The sequence below is a fragment of the Martes martes genome, assembly GCF_963455335.1.
Source record: "Martes martes genome assembly, chromosome: 2".
NCBI classification, from domain to species: Eukaryota; Metazoa; Chordata; class Mammalia; order Carnivora; family Mustelidae; genus Martes; species Martes martes.
In genome coordinates, this window is record NC_137889.1 from 198,638,269 (window position 1) to 198,658,485 (window position 20,217).

The 20,217-nt window shown below is 48.5% G+C and overlaps 1 protein-coding gene across 1 annotated transcript in view; it reads left to right on the top strand.

Annotated features, from left to right (window-relative positions):
* The window catches only part of PARM1 (prostate androgen-regulated mucin-like protein 1), a 98,178-nt gene that overhangs the window by 61,319 nt on the left and 16,642 nt on the right, over positions 1–20,217 (top strand). The window contains exon 2 of the mRNA XM_080796170.1: positions 1,975–2,730. Coding sequence (XP_080652296.1) covers positions 1,975–2,730 — 756 coding nt within the window. The remainder of the gene's footprint in view (positions 1–1,974; positions 2,731–20,217) is intronic.

The following is a 20,217-nucleotide window of genomic DNA, read 5'->3' on the forward strand; positions in this document are numbered from 1 at the left end:
CAATTATAACATGACTCTAATTACATGCATTACCTAAAGTAGTCAAATCCACAGAGACAAAAATTGTAATAGTGGTCTCCACGGAATAAAGGAGAGTTACTGTTATTTAATGGTACGGAGTTTCAGTTTGGGAAGATGAGAAAGTTCTGGAGATGGGTTAGTGGTGATGGCACTGAATGCCACTGAGCTCAAAAATGGTTAAGATGGGGCACCTGGGTGGCATAGTCAGTTAGACCTCCAACGCTTGGTTTTGGCTCAGGTCATGCTTTCAGGGTTGTGAGATGGAACCCTGACCAAGCCCAGCATCAGGCTCCATGCTCAGCGTGGAGTCTGCTTGAGACTCTCTCTCCCTCTCCCTCTGCCCCTTCCCCCCAACCCCGCACTTCCTCTCTCTCTTTCAAACAAATAAATCGGTTTTAAAATGGTTAAAAGGGTAAATGTTACATGCATTTTAACAATTAAAAAATTCATCTTTTAAAAACGAAACAAGGAGCTGGGGTGGGAATGATTTCAGTTGGGATCATCTGGGAAGGCTCCTCTGAGAAGGAGGTGACATTTGAGCAGAGACCAGCCTGAATGATGAGGAGAACATGGAGCGACATAGGGATTAGTTTGGAATTTTGTTCTAAGTGCAGCAGAATGGTTTTGGAGCGTTTTGACCAATTAAAGAACATGCTCTGATACACCACTAAAAGATCATGCTCTGTGAAAAGAAACTGAAAGGGAGAAAATCCAAAGGGCAGAAGACCCATGAAGAGATTATGGCAGTTGTCTTGGCAAATGACTGGTGGTGGCTCAGGTGATCTTGAGATGATGGGGAGGTGGAGGAAAATGGTTGGGTTGGGATATATTTTCAAGGTAGAGTTATCCTGATTCACCAATGGATTTGATATGGGGTGGGAGGTAAAAGGGTGCATTAAGGGTGATGTCTCCATTTTTAACTGAGCAACTGAGTGAAAGAAGGTGCCAACCACTGAATGGAAATGACTAGAGGAAAAGCTCGTTGGGGGATGGTGAGGGGCATGGGGACTCAATCAGAAGGTGGTTTACATAAAAGGTGAAATAAAAATTCAAGACTGGGTAAGTGATAGCACACAGAAGCCATTTATTAAGTACTTGAATAAATGAAAGAATTAGTTAATTAAACGGAATATGTAAATGGAGGGAGGACGGAAGGGAGGAAGAAGAGAAACTAATTCTAAATGTTACAAAACGTGAAGGGGAACCATTTTGCAGAATGATATGATTGTAAAGACCCCGGGCTAGAATTTGAAAGAACTATGTTCCAGTCCCAGATAATAGTTCCAAAACATATTTCCTCCTGTCAGGTTTTCTTCTGGGACTTCTTGCCTTTCCCCCTTCACAGAGAATGTGTTCACATCTTGACTCAACCCACCAGCAAGCCCAGAGCCCTAGTATCCCTGTGCATAAACACACAAAAAGCACGCACACACACACACACACACACACACACAAATCACACACACACACACACACACACACAGAAAAAGCAGAGCTCACAACCTCTGGGCCAGAGAACAGCCAACCCAGGAGCTCCTCCAGCTCCGCACTTAACCAACCCGGGATTCCCCACCATCAGCACAGGCCCTGGGCACGCCCGCAGGTACTGGGGTATAGCCCTCCCCCACCCCCAAGCAATCCAGAAAATTCCCGGTGAAGGTCAGTTCCCCCGAGGGTCTCACTTTTCAAGGGCACAGTTTTAAGCGAGCAGGGGACGAGATGAGCTCCTTCCATGTACTGGCCCCACGTGTGTGGACGGACCGACGGTCTCGCTGGGCCTTCAGGCTGGTTCCCACTGAGAGACGCAGGGAGCGGGGAGCAGGGAGTGGGAAGGGAAGAGGCACGGGTCGCCTTCCCAGCCGGGCGGGCACGCGCACAGCGAGAGAGACCTGCGAAGGCTGGGGCACAGCCGGCCCGCGGGCGCGCGCTAACCGCGTCTGTGCTCTTCCCCAGGACTGCGGGTGCAGAGCCTGCCCACGTCGGCCCCCTCCCCCGTGTCTCTTCCGGCCAACGCTCTCCCGTCCACGGCCGGCTGGACCAGCGCTCCCCGCAGCCCTCCTGCCTCCCCGACCAGCGGCGCCCCCGGCCACGCGGTCCTCCCGGCTCCCGCCTCGGCCCCAGCGCCCACGCGCCCCAGGAACGTTTCCGCAGAGCCCGGGGAAGCGGGCCCGAGCAGCCCAGCCTCGCCCTGGGGAGGCCCGAGCGCCGAGGCCTCCCCCGCCAGCGGCGGGGCGCCCTCGACGCCCACACCCTCGGAGCGCGGCCCCAGCACTCCCGAGGAGCCCAGCGCGCCCCCGACGGGGTCCCGGGCCCCCTCGGAGGCCCCCGCTGGGTCTCCCACGCTCCCCTCCGCTCAGGCTCCGGCCTCCTCGCCCCCACCCCTGTCGACCTGGCCAGCCGGGGAGGTTTCGTCCGCCTCCCCCACCAGCGCCAATCACAGCTCTGCGGACACTAGCACCGAGCCCACGGGAGCCCCGACCCCACCCGGATCCCCGACCCCACCGGGGTCCCCAACCCCACCGGGGTCCCCGACGGAAGAGCCGAGCTCTGCGCACACACCCACTTCCCATGCCACAGCCCAGCCGGGGCCCGCGGATACGACGCCCCAAGCCACGGCGCCGGCCAAAGTGACCTGTCTGATGGTGGACATGGAGACCACCTCCTCCCCGGGCGTGATCATGCAGGAAGTGGAGCACGCGCTCAGTTCAGGTGAGTCCCGGTCCCTGGAACCCCGAGGTGTGAAGAAAGCAGCCCTTAACCCTGCGCCATTGACCTCGGTTTGAATCGTGGGGGGCCAAGCCGGAGGTCCCTTGGTTAATTCCCACATGCTGTCTCACTGATTGCCTCGGGTCCTTGTGATTCGGCTTCACATATGTCACCGAGAATCTCAGCAGGGGAGACGGCATCAACAGAAGGGCGATCTGTGTGGCTTTGGGCCCAGCTTCCTGGGTCTAATCCTGGCGCCTGCCCTTGGGCAAGTGACTTCATCTTTCGGTGCCGTTACTGTTCTTCGTCTGTAAAATGGGAACGAAATAGGTTCTGTCGGACGTGATTCTTGTGGGGCTTGAGTGAGAGGACCTGTGAAGTGCTTAGAACAGTTCCCAGCGGGAAGGGAGCACTCAGGAAAGGTCAGTTACTAGAATTTTGCTTGGTGTATTAAGGGAGTGCTTACCTCATGGAAACCAGTCAAGCCAAGTAGGATGGGGGCGTGCGGGGGGGGGCGGGTAGAGAACTGGCTTATTCTTTAAAGTCACTGATATATTTCATTGAGAAAGACAATAAATTTTACAGGCCATTGCGTTTGTTTTAATTCTCCCAGCGGTCCTCTGAAGTCAGTATTATTCTTATCTTGGTTTTGCAATCTTGGACATCATGGTGGAGAGAGATTTAGGGTCTCTTCTGAGGTCACATGCCTCTGGCATTGACGTAAAGATGGTCAACTTCAGGGTATCGAGCAGGAAAAGGCCTTAGTGGGAGTGTTTGGCCTCCCTGAGTGAGAAACAGTGAGGTGAGAGCAGCCAGAAGGTGAAGGGGGAAACAGAGCCACGGCCCCTTCCCTGGGGAGTGTTCGGAACACAGCCACACGACTAGCTGGGGTCAGAGGCACAGCATGGCTGTAACTGAGGAGAAATGAACATCTTTTAACAATCGGTAAGGAACCCACATGAACAGAAGCTCCCGTAGACAGTAGAAGTGGGGAGAGAGGGCTGAGATGAACCAGACCTGATTCCTCGGGGAAGGGCTCACAGTTTACTGGAAGATAAAGCCCCAAAGAAGTGGGTATTCTTATTTCAAAGGCCCAGTATATCACTGACAGCCCCAACGAGAGAGAGAGAGAGATCCAGTCACACTGAGATAAAGGAATTAATCACAAAGGTCTTGGCTGGGGTCTGGGGGAGCAACAGGGGAGCATAATAGCAGAACCGTTATGAGTCAGGCCTAGGAGGAGGGAACAATCACCAGGACCCAGAAGGAGAGTTTTGTGGAACAGACTACCTTGACGGAAGCAGTGACTCTTGGCTGAGACACCGCTAACCCAAGGTTCATCTCCTGGGAGTGAAGGAAGTAAACCTTCCGCTCTCCCCGTCTCCCTCCCCTCTGCTATGCAGCCAGAAGCCAAGAGCAGGGAAAGCCACAGCATTGTCCATCCAGCTCAGCCCCCCAGAGGGCTCATCAGAAGGTTGGAGAGGGGCACAGCGAGTTCGAATGTTGATTTCCTCTATGCAGACCCCAAACCCACTAGCACCCTGTTTACACGTCCAGCCAGCACTCATCCCACAGCATTTAGATGTGCACTTTCCACACCAAGGCCACGCCCCCACTTGCTGCCTGATACTCACCATGGTCCCAATGTGCAGGGACCATCTTAGCATGGACACGGTTCCTGGAACAGGGTGGGTGTGGACTGGACCTGGCATCTTAAGGCATCTTAAGGACTGTCCCTAGCAAAGGGGCCAGCAAGATACAGGCTCGAAGAGGTTCTGATCTCTTCTCTCTGTCCCAGAGATCTCTTCCAGATCTCTGTCCAGATCTCTTCTCTCTGTGTCCCAGGGCGGCCCTCCCTGCCACCCCACCGTGACATAGTTTCTTCAATTTTCCAGCTGATTTCCCTTTCTCCACTTGCTGCCCGTCCAGGATAGTCCAGACATGGTAGATTCATATTCCTGAGCACAGACTCTGAGCTTGGAAGCAAGATTCTCCATAATCTGACACTACCTGCTACTTCCTGCAAGCACCCTCCTTCCACGGGCAGGGTTAGCAAAGGCAGTCCAGTCCCAGCATTCTGGCCTGTGTTGTAGAACCTGTGTCTTGATTTCCTTAAATCTGAGCCAGCAGGGTCAAGAAGCACAAAATCAGTGACGGACCTGGGTCATGAGCCATGATCGTTCCAGGGGGTACCGCACCCAGGGAAACTCAGGGTGAATTAAGGAAGGACTGAGGGACCGACTTGAGAAGAGCTCTGGGGGTAGGCTGGAGAGAGCTCGGTCCAGGGTACATTTCAGGGATCAAAAAGGATTCATCCTGTGACCTAGTAAATCAAAAGATATTTACTCTGCATCTACCAGTACCCTGTGCTCGAGGCAAAGAAGGAGAAGACCAGTCTTTGAGATTTCATAGCTCCAGTAGAGAGAAAGGGCACGAGTAACTCTTCATACCACTAGCATGACCACATTAGTTTCTAATCTGAGAAGGAACTGGAGTGGGCACAAGGATCTTTCAGCAGATGGGATTCAATCTGCTCATTTCAAAGGTGAGGAAATTATGCCACACAAGTTTGGAGTACCTCGCCCAAGGTCACACCGCCCAGTGGCAGAACTGGGCCAGAGCCCAGATCCCGAAAACCACAGTCAAGCCTTCTTTCACCGGGCAGGGATCGCTGAGCTGCTCCTTCCCCAGCCCCTCCGGCCAGCAGCACCCAGAGCCGGTGCTGACAGATCACCATTCGGGGGTGTTCTCGTTTAGAGGTCCTTGAGCTGCCTTCCATAGTGTCGATAATTATCCCACACGTCCGTTTAGCGTTTTTGTCTTATTCTTGAGGGAGTTCATATGGCATATTCTTATTCATCCAAGGACTCGTCCACTCAACAGATACCCAGACGTGGTCACCAGTGAATAATGCTAAAACCAGGTGAATATCATGACAGGGCAACATGACTAGGGGCCGAGGGAAGGTTCCGTGATGGAGGGAGCCCATGAGCTGAGTCCAAGGAGGGGAAGGGAATCTGAACCTAAAGAAAGACAGGGCCAGGGAGATTCAAGGAACTGATGGCAAAGTAGCTGAGAGCCCACCCAGCACTTCAGGCACCAGAACTGGTCTTGCGGAGGGGTCCAGTGCCCTCCACAACTGCCGTTTGTTTCAATGTTACTAAAGATGTGTGTATCCAGCTGTCAACCAACATGGCTTGTGGTCATCTCGTGTGGCTTGTGGTCATCTCGCACTGAATACGTATATGGTGAGTTCCTGATTTCCTCAGTCCTCCGTCTGCTCCTCCCTCCCCTTCCAGAAACCCTGGGCTAGTGCTGGGCTCCGTCTTTCCTCACAGACTCCTCGTGCAGACCATCAGAGCCAAGGCTCCTCTCGGCCCTCTCCCTTTTCTCACCGGTGTGACTTTAGTAGTCCTATCACGGGTCGCCACTAGCTCTCCCTTGCCAGAGGGATCCTTTCAAAACCGCAGACAGACCCTGTTGCCCCACTGCTTCCCCTCCAGAAGCACAGCCGAAGCCAAGTCTGTGTCCCACCTGCAGTGCTCCCACGGTCTAACCCATGCAGTGTCTGCTCGCCTCTCCTTCTCCACGTTCACCTGCGAACACACAGGCAGCCTTACTGTTTCTGGAACATAGTAAAGACGATCTCGCCGCGGGTCCTTTGTATTTGCTGTTTCCTCTGCCTGAAATATTTTCCCTCTAGGTCTTCAACGGCTCACTCCTTTTCACCCGCCGAGACGTTTTTGGCGTCCATCCCCTCAGGGAGCCTGTCCCCTTATGCCTGTGTGGAACGGTCTGCCCGTCACTGCTGCTTCCCTGGCCCCGACTTATTTTCCTTACGAGTACTTACCCCTCTGACTTTATCTCATTTATTTAGCAAGCGGGTGTCTGCTTTCTGCCACTAGACTGTCAGCACCATGAAAGCAAGGGATTTGTTCACCAAGAGGAGGATGCGGGTTACATCCCGGATCCCTAGAACAGAGCCTGATACGTAGGAGACCCTCAGTAACATTTGTTGAATATGTGAATCAAAGAGTCAACCAGTAGCCGAGGTTGTAACCTCTCTGAACATCATCATCTCATCGGTAAGGTGAGATAAGGATAGTATCCCCATGACGGCATTATTGTAAGGTTTAATTAAGAAATTTACAGCTTAACGGCTATTGACCAATGGCTCAGTCAGTGTCTACGATTGTTATTGCACTATGATTTATCATCATCATCATCATTATTTGCATTTTACTATTGTTACTGTTATTTCTGTTGTTGTATTTATCATAACGAAGAATGCCCACCGTCTTCAACAAACTTCTACTGAGCTTTGGCTGTGAGGCTAGGTACTAGGGGTTCAGACATGAATAAGGCATCACTGTCCTCGTGGACCTTACAGGGTAGCATGTGCCCAGCATGGCAAGTAGCCTAGGTTAGCGGGTCCCAGACTGCACTGAAGGGGAACTTGTAGAAGCACAAAACAAGGTTTCAGGACAAGTGTTAGAGGACCTGAGGAACAGGAGGAGGTGGTGATTTCTTTACTTGCCAGACTACTGAGAGTCATCAAAAGCTTTCCTCAAGGAGAAGAAAATGCTGAGAATTATATTTTAAAGATATTCCTGTGGCAGGGATAGGTATGGTAAGTTGCAAGGTGTTCGGTACCAGAAACACGGACCAGTTTCTACCTGGTTTCGAGTTTCCCGTTGTCACCGGTAGACCGTGTCACTTCATTACTCTGGCTTTAAGGGCTCTTCACTATAAACCAAATACAAGAAGGGCAGTCTTTTGGGGTTTTCTGGCTTATCATGCCAGGAAATTGTGTAGTACAATTATCCCATGCTGAAGAAATGAGATTCATCTTCATATGAGTCTCAGAATATATGTGTTCTGAGAGTCAGGCTAGCAGGGGACACAGGGAAGACCCTGAGTGATCCCCAGAACATTCCATTTAGGTGATCTTGATGGTATCTGTTCTGCCAAAGGGTTAAGGTTAGGGTTAGATTTTGTTGACTGACATTGCACACCAAGTTATACTGGAGATATCTTCAATTCTTGCAAATGCAAACTTTTAAACTATAGCCACTTTGCTTGTTGCAGAGTGAATATTATCCTTGGCCTGTAAACTCCAAGTGTCCGCTGCCTTACTGTACCGGCTTACACTTCCCAGGACAAGGGGAAGGCCGCAGAATTGTGAAAATTGATGAAGGTCTTTGAACTTAAGTTACTAGTCTGAACCCCAGTCTTTATTTGGTAGGAACTGCGCTAATAAATCCCCTTCTATAAAGGGCATTTGGCAGGCAGAGACATCTGACAGCCCCGTAACCATACCTGCGAGGGACTCTGGCTCCACACGACATTTCCTTATCCCGTGATTAACTCTTGGGAGGAGCCACAGATTTGAAAAAGAATGAAGTCCTAAAAAAGTGGAAGACTACTTTTTAAAGTACACATGGAAAAATATTAGGGAAAAAAATGTGTATATTGTTAATACACTGTTAATGACCACGATATTTAAATTATGTATTAAAAATATGTTAAATATGTTAAAAATATATACAATTTATTGAAAACACAGATGTGAGAAGATCATCTAAAAGAATATAAAACATGGGCACCTGGGTGGCTCCGTTGGTTAAGCAACTGCCTTTGGCTCAGGACATGATCCCGGAGTCCTGAGATCGAGTCCTTCATCCGGCTCTGGGCTCAGTGGGGAGTCTGCTTCTCCTTCTCACACTCTCCCCTCTCATGCTCTCTCTCACTCTCTCTCTCTCTCAAATAAATAAAGAAAATCTTAAAAAAAAAAAAAAAAGAATGTTGAACATTTACCCATCAGATTCTTTCAGAATGACCAGAATGTGTCAGGAAGCGATAATCCTAAAATGCGTTCTATCCATCTTAGGTTCAGTGATACAGACATCCCATCGCCTTGTATGCCCAGGCCTGACCTCTCACCCTAAAAGGTGCCGTCATCTTTCCACGTCGCTCCTTCTTTACTCCCTATGTCCTCGCCATCACCAAAGTCTTAGTAGCTGCCAAATTCATCCACTTCTCTTCATTCTCCCTCTCGTGTCCAGGCTCCCATAATCCCACTGTGATCATCTGCCACATGCTCGCCTGCCCCAATCTCATTCTGCCCATTCTCCACATGGCGGCACAGGGACGATTATACACAGATCTGCTCAGGTCACACATCACCTCACTAGGACCTGCATCCCAGCCCCTCTGGGGCCTCCCACTGCCCTGAGGATGAAACCCACAAGCCCAAAGAGCCCTGCAGGGCGGGGCTGTGCCTGCCATCCCTGCTTCATCCCACCCTCTACCCTTTGGTCTTTGTACCTTCCACACTGTGCTCCCTCTGTCCCATGAATATGCTGATCTCTCTCTTGACACAGGGCCTTTCCTCATTAGAATGCTTCTCCTGGGAACCCAAAACACATCCCTTCACCCGTTAATTCTAAGTCATTCCAGCTCAAAGATCACCTGCTCAGGACGTATCTCCTGGCCCCCAATCCCACTCTGGTCTTCGGGTTACAAACTGTCACAGTTCGGTTGTATCTCTTCTTCACATATACTCCTGTGGCCTTTTATTCACTGTTTATGCTCTGTTTCCAGGTACATGAGAGTGGGGTCTTGTCTGTGTGGGCTCACAGATATATTCCTAGCACCCAAAGGTCTGGTTTAATGACAAAATGTCAAACTTTAGATAATAAACCCACATATTTTCTTAGCCTCAAAAACGATGACTTTTGATCGAGAATGAAGAAAACACTTTCCCCTATTGTCTTAATCAGTCTGGGCTATGAGGACAAAAATCCCATTGGGGGGTGGGTGGCCTAAACTGCAGGGTGGTTCTGAGAGTTCTGGAGGCTAGAAAGCACAAGATGAAGGCACCTGCCGATTTAGTGCCTGGCGAGGCCCCCTGCTTCTCGGTTCACACACAGCGGTCTTCTTACTGTGTCCTCCCATGGCAGAAGGCACGCGGACGCTCTCTGGGGTCTCTTTTATTAGGGCACTAATCCCACTCATGAAGATTCCACATTCACAGCCTAATCATCTCCCAAAGGCCCCGCCTCCTAATATTACCATATTGGGGGTAAGATCCAACGTATGAGTTGGGGATTGGGTGCAGACATTCAGTCCATAATACCTGCGCACACAGATACCCCCTAATACACAGCCATCGTTATAGACTGTCTAAAGCGCTCTCTGCTGCCCCTGTGGGTTTCCCACCACAACTCTCCTCCTACCCTGTTGACCCCCTCCTGCTTTTGGTTCCCAAGGACTTCAGAGATGATGAAGTTATGGATTGCTATAAACCCTCATTCACACTTTTTAAATTTGGGGCCCACTTTTTGACACTTAAGCTAAACCTCAAAGCTTATGAATCCCAAGTAAATTCCCATTTAGAAGCTCCAATGATCAGATTTTATTTTAGGTAAAAATTATTCCAAATTCTTGTCTCTACTACTTTTATTTCCCCTTTGGTTTACTTTTACTACCTAAATCTTAATCTGAAATCTAAAGATGAAATATTTCCAAATTATCCTTTGAAAAATATATGTCAAGGTAATAAAACCAGCTAGTTACCATTTCTGTTGTTACCTGGTAACGGTTCAACTCCATCCCATATTTTAATTGTCTCGGTATCGCCTTTCATTACATTTGAACAGTTTCTGTCTCGGTGGAACACTTTTCTTATTTTCTGTCTCAAATACTTTCACCAGTCATATATGACTAAAGTGATTCTGGAAATGCTTCGCTGAGAGAGTGGGACTTCGTTTATAAGCACAGCTGATATCATTAACGAATCTAAGACTTGCTCTCTCGCTGGGGAGACTGACTGGAACAGACTCAATTCTATATCCAGACCCTTTACCGTAATCTTCTCACTCTAAAGATCGTGTCTTTTCATTATCAAATAATAACAGGGAAGTGAAAACGGATCAGCACCAGCCATCGTCTTTATCAGATAAGAACCTAAATATCCCACCCCAGAGTACTGACCGGGGAGCATTGTACTAGGAGAACACACAATGGATGCTTAATTAATACTGCCCTCGGCATGCCTTGTGCCTCAGGTCTTATGAAAGAAAAATATTGGCCGATAAGAGACAACATTTCATTTAACAGTACCTCGCTTTTATCGTCAGACTCACGGTCTTCAGGTGGGAACCACAGTCTTAAAAATGAAGGTGCGGCGTGCCTGGATGGCTCAGCCGGTTAACTGTGGGATTCTTGATTCCGGCTCAGAGACCGAGCCCCCTGTCCATACTCAGCACGGTCTTCTGGAGACTCTCGCTCTCTGCCTTTGCCCCTCCCCCCTGCTTCTGCACTCTCTCTCTCTCTCTCTCTCTCAAGCAAATAAATAAAATCTTTGAGGGACGCCTGGGTGGCTCAGTTGGTTGGGCAGCTGCCTTCAGCTCAGGTCATGATCCCAGCGTCCTGGGATCGAGTCCCACATCGGGCTCCTTGCTCCGCAGGGAGCCTGCTTCTCCCTCTGCCTCTGCCTACCATTCTGCCTGTGCTCGCTCGCTCTCTAACAAATAAATTAAAAAAAAAAATCTTTGAGAAAAATAAAGTAAATTTAAAAATGAATATGAATTTAGGTTAAGATGATAAAATCTCAGTCAGTCCATGGAAGTAGGCCATCAAAAACACTTTGCCATATTTCTGTTTGGAGAGATTGTGGGGTTGTTTTAAAGCCAGGCTCTAGAAGGACTAGAAGTTATATTCTTATACTACTTAATAATACAAACTTTGGCCTTGGACTGCCGGGTTCAGATCTCACCCACACCACTTGCTGGATGGGAGACGTGGGCAAGTGTGTTCTTCACTGGGCATCACATCTTCCTCATCTCTAAAACGAGGCCATAGAATTGTTGTCCTTGCCTCAGAGGCTGCTCGTTAGGATTAACTGAGACGAGGGTATGCAGTGTGTCTTGCAGAATCCACACTAAATTACATATTAGAGATTCTTATTACAGTGCTAGCCAGCTCTTCGCACAGATACCCACACGGGCTTGACCTTTCTAGACTTTAATCTTCTTAACCTGGAAAATCAGAATGTTTGTAAAACACTTGCAGACTCCCAAAAGGATTATTACTGTAAATCTTAGGGAATAAGGATCCATTGAAGTACCTGTCTATAACCCAAAACAGAAAACGGTGTGTGAAAGGGAAAAATAACTCCATTCACCCGTATCCCATGATAAAAATAATAAATTTGCACACTGCGTGGCACACAGGGTTAGAACTCTGTTTCCGGCTCTGAGGTTCCTTCCTTCTTGCCCATGGCCTCGGGACCGAGGTAATAGCCCTGTGGAAGGTCTTACTTGCTAAGGCTGGTGAACCCCGAAGGAACCTGAGCCTCACCTGTACCCTGGCTTAGTCTCAAAAAGGCATATGCCAACTTCTCTGGTTTATTTTACCCTCAGGATTGTTTTATCCATGGTCATGCCTCACTGTCATCATTGAAATACTAAAGAAACAACAAGGAAAAACCTCTCCTTCGGTGTCCATGGAGATGAATGAGAGCTCTTAAGCAAGACCGGTGCTTGCTTCCTGCCATCCATTATTTTTCCCCTCTGAGTCATTCACAAAGGGATGATTCCCAACCTGGTCTTTCATGTCTGAAGTCAGAGGCTACAAAAAGCAGACTTGCCGGCCTACACATTCCTCCTCCCGCCCCCTGCCACGCAGCTAGCTGTCCCCAGCGGAAAAGAACCCCCAGGAAATTCTTTCGGATCATTTCAATGCTAATTGCATTAAGGATGCTCTGGTGGCGGAGTGGTTTAGGGATTTCTTTTCCTCTTTCTGGTTGACTCCTAAACAGAAATACTTATGTCCCCCAGTTGAGGAATTTGGTGCGCTAACATGACACAGACGACCCACTCACACTTACAGATCAGAATTTTCAGAAAAGAATTCTTCTCATCCAGCAAACAATAGAAGGGATTCTCTGTTCTTTTTTTTTTTTTTTCCTCCAGAAATCACTCCAACCTGCCCCCCCCCCGCCCCGCTTCTTTATCCCCCCGGAATCTGAGCTGAGATTCCCACCCATGGCAAGTTGTGCTGCTCTCAGCTCCTTAGAAGTTCTAACTCCCAGCCCAGGCTCAATTATGTTCATTGTATAAAGTAATTTTAAAAATAGTGACGATGGGCTATGATGCCAGGCACTGTAAATCTGTGCTACAGGAGAGACAGAGAAGAGTAGAACGGACATGGGGCATGTGAGGGGACAGATGCCAGGGCTTAGTTAGCATCATGGACCCAGAAGTCCAGTCTTCCTCCGTGTCTGCACAGCTCCTGGGAGAGGCTGAGGCAGGACTGCTGTCCCCCCTATGTCACATTTCCACCAACTTTGGCCTCCACTGAGCAGCAGTATTCACGAAGCTGCCACAGTCCCTAGAGCGGTGGCAGGAGTTGACACAGGTGCTGCTGGCCCCAACTCTCAACCGTCCATTCTCTGTGGCCTCTTCCAGGGGCCTGAGGGCAGCTGCTTTCCCCCCAGCCCAACATCTCCTCCCCGAGCCCGTTTGAGAAACGGGTGGTCATGGGAGCCGTGTTCCCAAAGTATGGTCCCTACATGGGTAGCAGGCAAGGTGCTGAATATTGTTTTTTTATCCTAATAAAACCTGCTTTGTTTTCATGTGAATTTGAAAAAAAGAATAAAATAGCACACTGAATTCACGACTCCTTAGCTCTTATTGTTAAACGATATGTAGTAAGTATCTAAAGAAAAAAAAGACTTGATTTGAAGACATGTATTAAGAAAATTAGAGTGTAGGTGGTGTGGAGATGGCAGAAAAAAAGCCACGAGAGTGGTGTGGAGATGTTTGAATTTTGGAAAAAATATGCCGTGAGGTAGAGGCCAGGATCTTATTATCCTCGTTATTGTCTCAGCTACCAGCTTCACTGGGGATGAGTCCAAGAACTAGAGAATTCAAAAGAATACAAACCAGGGGTCCCTGGGTGGCTCAGTGGGTTAAAGCCTCTGCCTTCAGCTCAGGTCATGATCTCAGGGTCCTGGGATCAAGCCCCACTTTGGGCTCTCTGCTCAGCTGGGGGCCTGCTTCCTCCTCTCTCTTTGCCTGCTTCCCTACCTACTTGTGATCTCTGTCAAATAAATAAATAAACTCTTTTTAAAAAATGCAAACCAGAAATCAAAAGGTAACTAGTCCCAGCTCTGCAGTTGATGGAGTCTGATCTCAACCAAATCCCTTAATTTCTATAACCTTCCATTTTATCATCTGTAAAATGAAGACGTTCGATTCAATGAGTCTTAGAATTTCTTTTCAGCAGTAAAATGACATTATCCCATTGGTCACGATCTCACTGGGAACAAAACCTGAATGTGAGATCCGCAGTCATTTCTGAGATACCCAGCTTGGCTCACATCTCCTCACATCAAGCTTTCGTATTGGTTTTAGGATTTTATGGATAAGAGGTGCCCAGAGACTGTGAGACCTTTGTATTGCACTTCCTGAGGAAAAAAAGCATTTTTTTTAAGATTTTATTTTTATTTATTTGACAGACAGAGATCACAAGTAGGCAGAGAGGCAGGCAGAGAGAGAGGGGGAAGCAGGCTCCCTGCTGAGCAGAGAGCCCGATGGGGAGCATTTTAAATACACTATCTAATTTGGAAAGATGCTCTGAGAGGAAGAGTGTGTTTCATCAAAGTTTGACACCTCGTAAACAATTAACATCAGCTATGGGAATGATTGAATGAATCTTCATTTTACAGGCAGAGATAGAGAGACAACTGAGGCCAGGAAGGCGGGGAGGAGTACAGTGACTTGCCCAAGACTATTCAACTCATGGGAGTGCCTGGGTGGTTCAGTCAGTTGAGCCTCCAACTCTTGGTTTCAGCCCAGGTTTTGCTCTCAGCGTGGTGAGATCGAGACCCTCGTCAGGCTCCTCACTCAGGGCAGAGTCTGCTTACCCCTTTGCTTTCCCCTCTGCCTGCTCTCTCAGATAATTCAATAAAATCTTTAAAAAAAAAAAAAAAAAGACTATTCAGCTTGTGTCTTATGAGGCCAGTCTCTGTGCCGGATCTTCTGATCACATGAAGTAGAAAAGCAAGTGTTCACGGGATCCAGCCTTAAAGAGTGAATCCCGTTTCTGCCCACTAACCAATTAGCTGGTAACTTCTTTATTACTACATTACTTGAGTAACTACTTGAGTTTTGGTAACCTCTTGGAGTCTCTATTTCCTAAATGCCCAAACGGAGATGACACATCCGTGCCAGGCTAGGGCCCGGCCCAGGGAAGCTCAAGGAAACAATGGCGGCTCCGACTTGGATGACCAGGGCTGCTTTCCTTTATGATTTCTTTACTGTTCTTGGCACAATACTACACATGTCCCCTGAGAACAGTTGAGCCAAGAATGAACTCAGGGCAATCTTTAAGGAGACTCTGTGAATAGCTTTCAGATGGAGGCTCAGCCACGTTTCAGGAGAAATTCTCATTCCCTGCGGTCTCCTTTGGTCTGGGGAGTGCTGAGCGAGAGGAATGCTCCCTGACATGGACTGGAGCCTGCCCGTGACCTCTGAAATGCTGTGGGAAAGGAGGATGGGGAGCACCGTTTGCTGTTCCTAGAAACCCGTAGTTCACGTTACAAGTATCAAAGGAAAGCTGGGATCGGGGGACCTGAACACGTAGTTCTAACAATTCCAGGTGGGAAAGAGGCTTCATTTGTGTTTGGAGAGACTATAATTGTGAGTAAAATGAAGAAACTTTAAAACCATGACTAACAGGGACAGTGCCCATTTGTGTGGCCTGGGTTATGTTCACGGCAAACCTGGGTTCCCTAAAGTATAGTTCCTTTGCCCACATGAGAGGGCCATGAGGAAGAGGAAAGGAGCATTTGCTGGATTAATATTAAAATTAGTTAATATTCATATTCCCAGGACACATCTTTAAAGAGATTAATATTTCAGTATATATTCTTAACTATATGCTACCTAAGTAGGTCAAATGCTTAGGTAAAAGTGAAGCCAGTCCCCAAACTAGGTCTTCTGATTATAAGAGGATAAGGGTAGGTTTTGGCTATCCCGCCCCAAAGTTTGGATCCCCGATCTGCCCACTAACCAATTCTACCTGTGAATGAGCATCTAAATAAGCAAATAAACATGAAATAAAAGGTCCCAGTTGTGATAATACTTGGCTAAATTTGATAAAGTTGACCTCTGCCACTCTGTGGAAAGGAATGAGTAAGCAATCATTTAATGATTTAATGATTTGGGGATGTGGGGCAGTGGGGAGAAAGACTAACTTACTGAGACAAATTAAGGTTTTGCTAATTAAAAACGTTTCTGTGGCATATTTGCATGCAAGCTGTATGCCTTATAAAGGAGCTCCGTATTTGCATTGTAACTACTAATAAAGTCCAATTTTAAAAATAGCTACACTTTCAGAAAAAACCGTATATCCTATGAATATCTTATTTTGGGCCTAGACAGATGAAGAAGTATGTTTGTGTCCCTCGATTTAAGGGACTTTCAATGGAGAGAGAGCTGACATAAAGTCATGAGAGGGCTCACATAAAACCATTAATGTAACAGCATATATTGTCTTTATCTTGTACGTATGTGTATAACTACCTATAGCTACATGTGTCAGTATTAGCTACATACTAGCATAAGTTTACTAAATCGTGCCATGCTAAGGAAAAGGGCAAACTTCTAGAAAAAGAAGGCTCAAGATGAACAGGCATCATTGTGGATGAGTTCTAAGAGGAGACTGGGTTTGAAAAGGTTCTTGCAAATCAACCCTCTGCCCAAAACCCTTCCATGGTCCCCATTCCCCACAGTCATAGTGTCCCTAAACACATGTCTGGCTTTGAGACTACTCCCATGGTCCCTACTCATTTCCATCACATTCTTTTATGTAGACTGTGGCCTTGGTTTTGTCAGCTCTGTGAATTGGGTGACCTTGGGTAACTTGCTCAGCAAAGCCCTCAGTATTAAGGTCTCTTGAATCCTAAAGTGGGTTATGCAGAAATCTCAACAGTCCCCTCAATCTGTGCGGATTTACAAAGCACTTGGTCTTATTTGGTCCTCCCAATATTCCTGTGAAGTGGAGAAGATAAGGATTATCCCATTTTTTAGATAAGGATAAGGACACCAGTTGAGCGTGCTTATATCTCTAGACCCAGTGCTGAGCATTCAGTCCTGGAAATGTGTTGTCTATTCTCCGTCTCGCTCACTCCAGCCTCACAGCTCCATTGCTGTCCAAGGCCTGCCCATCCTTCAAAGAACAGCTGCATCCCCAAGATTCTAACTTTTATGGACACCCCCCAAGTTAGAGGCAGAAATACAGAGTTTGGTACCATCTATCTCCCACATTAACTATCTACTTATCTGTCCACCTAGTCCTACACTGCTGGATGGTTCTGGAACCTGACAACTGTCTCTGCAACTGGGTGGTGAAACCTGGGAGCCCCTCTAGTTGCTTCTCCATGCCCTGCACTGTCCTAGCTCGAGGAACCCATGCAGTTTATTCAGGAGAAGCTCATGGGATTAATTTGGGATCAGAGGGAGATAAGCTCAGCGTCTTCCCTTGTTGTGGGGGAGAGTGGGAGGAGAACCAGGGGTGAAATCCAAACAGAATTCAAGGCAAGAAGTCCAAGTGAACTGAAATAATGGTAAAATTAGGATCAACTTGGTGACAGCATCCAAAAGCTGAGATGTCCTTTTTCACTTTGTCTCCCCCATACCACATCCTACGTACATGGAGGGACACACACATGCCCCAAAGCGAGTTGCAGCTAGCGTCTACCCCGGGTCACTTCATACACTGCAATGAATAACACTGGGCAGGGTTCTCAGCGGTCCTTCTGGGCCACAACTCATGCTGGAGACCAATGACATGGGCCCGATTAGTGCGCTGTTCTGTGACTGTTGTCCACCTCTAACGAGTCCTGCCTACAGTTACTCTGAATTAATAGAGTCTTAACCAACTTTCACCAGGACCTACAAGAAGACCCAAACCACCGCACAGCCCCAAGTTAGGCAGTGCGCCCCAGACAACAAAGAGAAAGCAGATAGGGGAGGGGCTGGGCCACGGGGCTCATCCCTGGGCAGACTCGCATGGACCCCTACAGCTCAGGGCAGTGGGAGAGCCTAGCGAGGCCCCACATGGACCCAGGAACCTGTACTGGGGTCCCAGCAGTTCCGGCGATCAACTCTGTGCCTCCCAGCTCTTAGTTTCTCTGTGCCTTGGTGTCTTCATCTGTAAAATGGAGATAATGAGAGTCCCTACCTTACAAAGTTCTCATGAGCAGGACATGAATTCGAAGAAGTGAAACTCACAGAACAGACCCAGGTCCAGAGTAAGTAACGAGAAAGTGTCGGTTGCAATTATTTTTGTCATCGTTGTTAATACTATTATTAGCATTGTTGTTTGGAGGACGGAGATGTGATCTGAGACTATGACTGTAAGGATGGGAGGGGCTTTTCCTAGTGTCATAGGCAGAGATTCAGGCCCCCGTGGAGGTCTAACCTCCCAGACCCCCTCCTCCCACCCCGTTGCTCTCGCCTCTCCCCCAGCACATGCACAGACCCTACTGTTAGGAAGAATTCCTTTGAAACAGAGGTTCCTTTTCTCTCTGCGACTTTGACTGAAGGAGCAGCCACACACTCTAAAGTGGTCCCCTGTTCCTCTTCTCCATTTCTTACCTACTTTCTGGAGCAGGAAGAGGAAAGAAAAGAACAACACATGTCTGTTGTGTGAGAGGCAGGTGTGGGGAAAGAGACCCCTTAGCTGCATGCCATCCTTTATTCCAGGCCAGCCCAGGGCATAGAACAGACTCAAAGCAGGGTAAGGGATGACCTCTAGGGCAGCCACCTGCCTCCCGGGGGTGCCAGGTCTGACCGGGAGCACAGTCTTGTAGGAGGAGTTGGCTGTGGCACCTCAAGGATTGATAGCTGACTCCGTTCGGACAGTTATTCCCAAAATAACTCCTCCAGTTCCATCATCCGTGGGAACTCGCAGGCACGTGGGGCAGGGGTTGGACCATCGCTACTGTAGAGTCCTAGGAGTAGCTGCTCCGGTAAGACTGGAGCAGGGGATTCCAAGACGGAAAGACGGGAAAGCTGCTGTTCGGGAAATTTCTCAGCACAGCGACTGGGCTCAAAAATTGCCGGTACTCACTTATCTTTCTTTCTTTCTTTTTGCCAGTATTACATTTACTCTTCTGACATTAAATAAATGAGTCAAGTGCCCACAATGAGCTAGAGACTGTGCCTGGGGTTTAGAGTGCAGGAAGCACAGGAAGAGAAGCCGGAGGAAAATGGTTAGAGCCTGCCGGGGAGGATCATAGCACAGCAGGGAGCGTCAGAAAGAAGCAGACACAAAGAGCTGAGAACCCACAGTAACGCGGTCATTTGCATGGGGAAAGCTCATCAGAAGGGCTGGTATTTAGTTAGATCAAGAAGAAAGAATAGGAGTTGGCCAAGCTGAGCAAAGGGCCAGTGGAAGTAACCCGCTGGTGCGCGATTACAAATGCCAAGCCTGGAATGAAGTGGTCTCGGGTTTGAACGGCAGCTCAGCCATTTATCAGACTGTAAAACCTGAATCAAGTTCTTTTCTCTGAGCCTTCACTTTCTCATCCATAAAATGGGAATCAATCCACTCATCTTGTGAAGAGAGTCAAGTGACATGATCGCTGTAAGGCTCTTGGCACGGTACTAGCCCAAAGCACCCACAGGTAGAGGTGACTATGGTTGTTCTTGAGTCTGCTTATTTTTGTCCTGCATTGTTGTGTAGCTGGAAAAGTGGCCCCCTGAGAAATCCCAGTCTCCGGGGAGGCCCAGTGTTCCAGGAGGCTTTGCATGGATCTTCGGCAGCCCTCTGGTCAGGTAGAACATGTTGGCCCGGTGGAATGTGCTAGCACAGTAGAATTTTCTTGCATCTCAGCTTATAAGATATACAGATAGGTTTCCTCCAATTCTCTCTAATTCCTTCTGGCTCCAGGGCTTTTCAGCGTGAGTCACACCCCGTGTGTAACAGGCAAATCCCACTGATGAGGAACAGAAATGCCAGCCATCTTCCCCTCCCCCGCTCTCAGCGTCCTACCCACCAAGGGTCCATACCCTCCTCACACGGCAGAGCCTTCCCTGCCCCAGCCACACCTTCCTCATTCTCTGTCTCCCTGACCCTCCTTGAAAAAAGAGTAAGTAGGAGGAGAAGGGGAATTCCAGTTTAGTTTAAACAGAACTCTGGGGGGAAATGACATTTGTTTTCACAAGGAGGAAATCAAGCTTTTTCAGTTACCATAAAAATTGTGCTAATGTTGGCTCAGCAACCCCCTCATATGCTTGAACCACGATGCCCTGAGGTGTGGAACTTCCCAGGATGATGTTCCTGGCTGCCTCTGTAGGTCGCAGCTGCTCTGGGGGTCAGAGCAGGCTCAGCGCACAAGACCCCCTAGGCTCAGGGCCTGATAGAGATCGGCCTCCAGGGGACCCTGGCTCCCTTGGCTGGCACCCGATGAGAAGA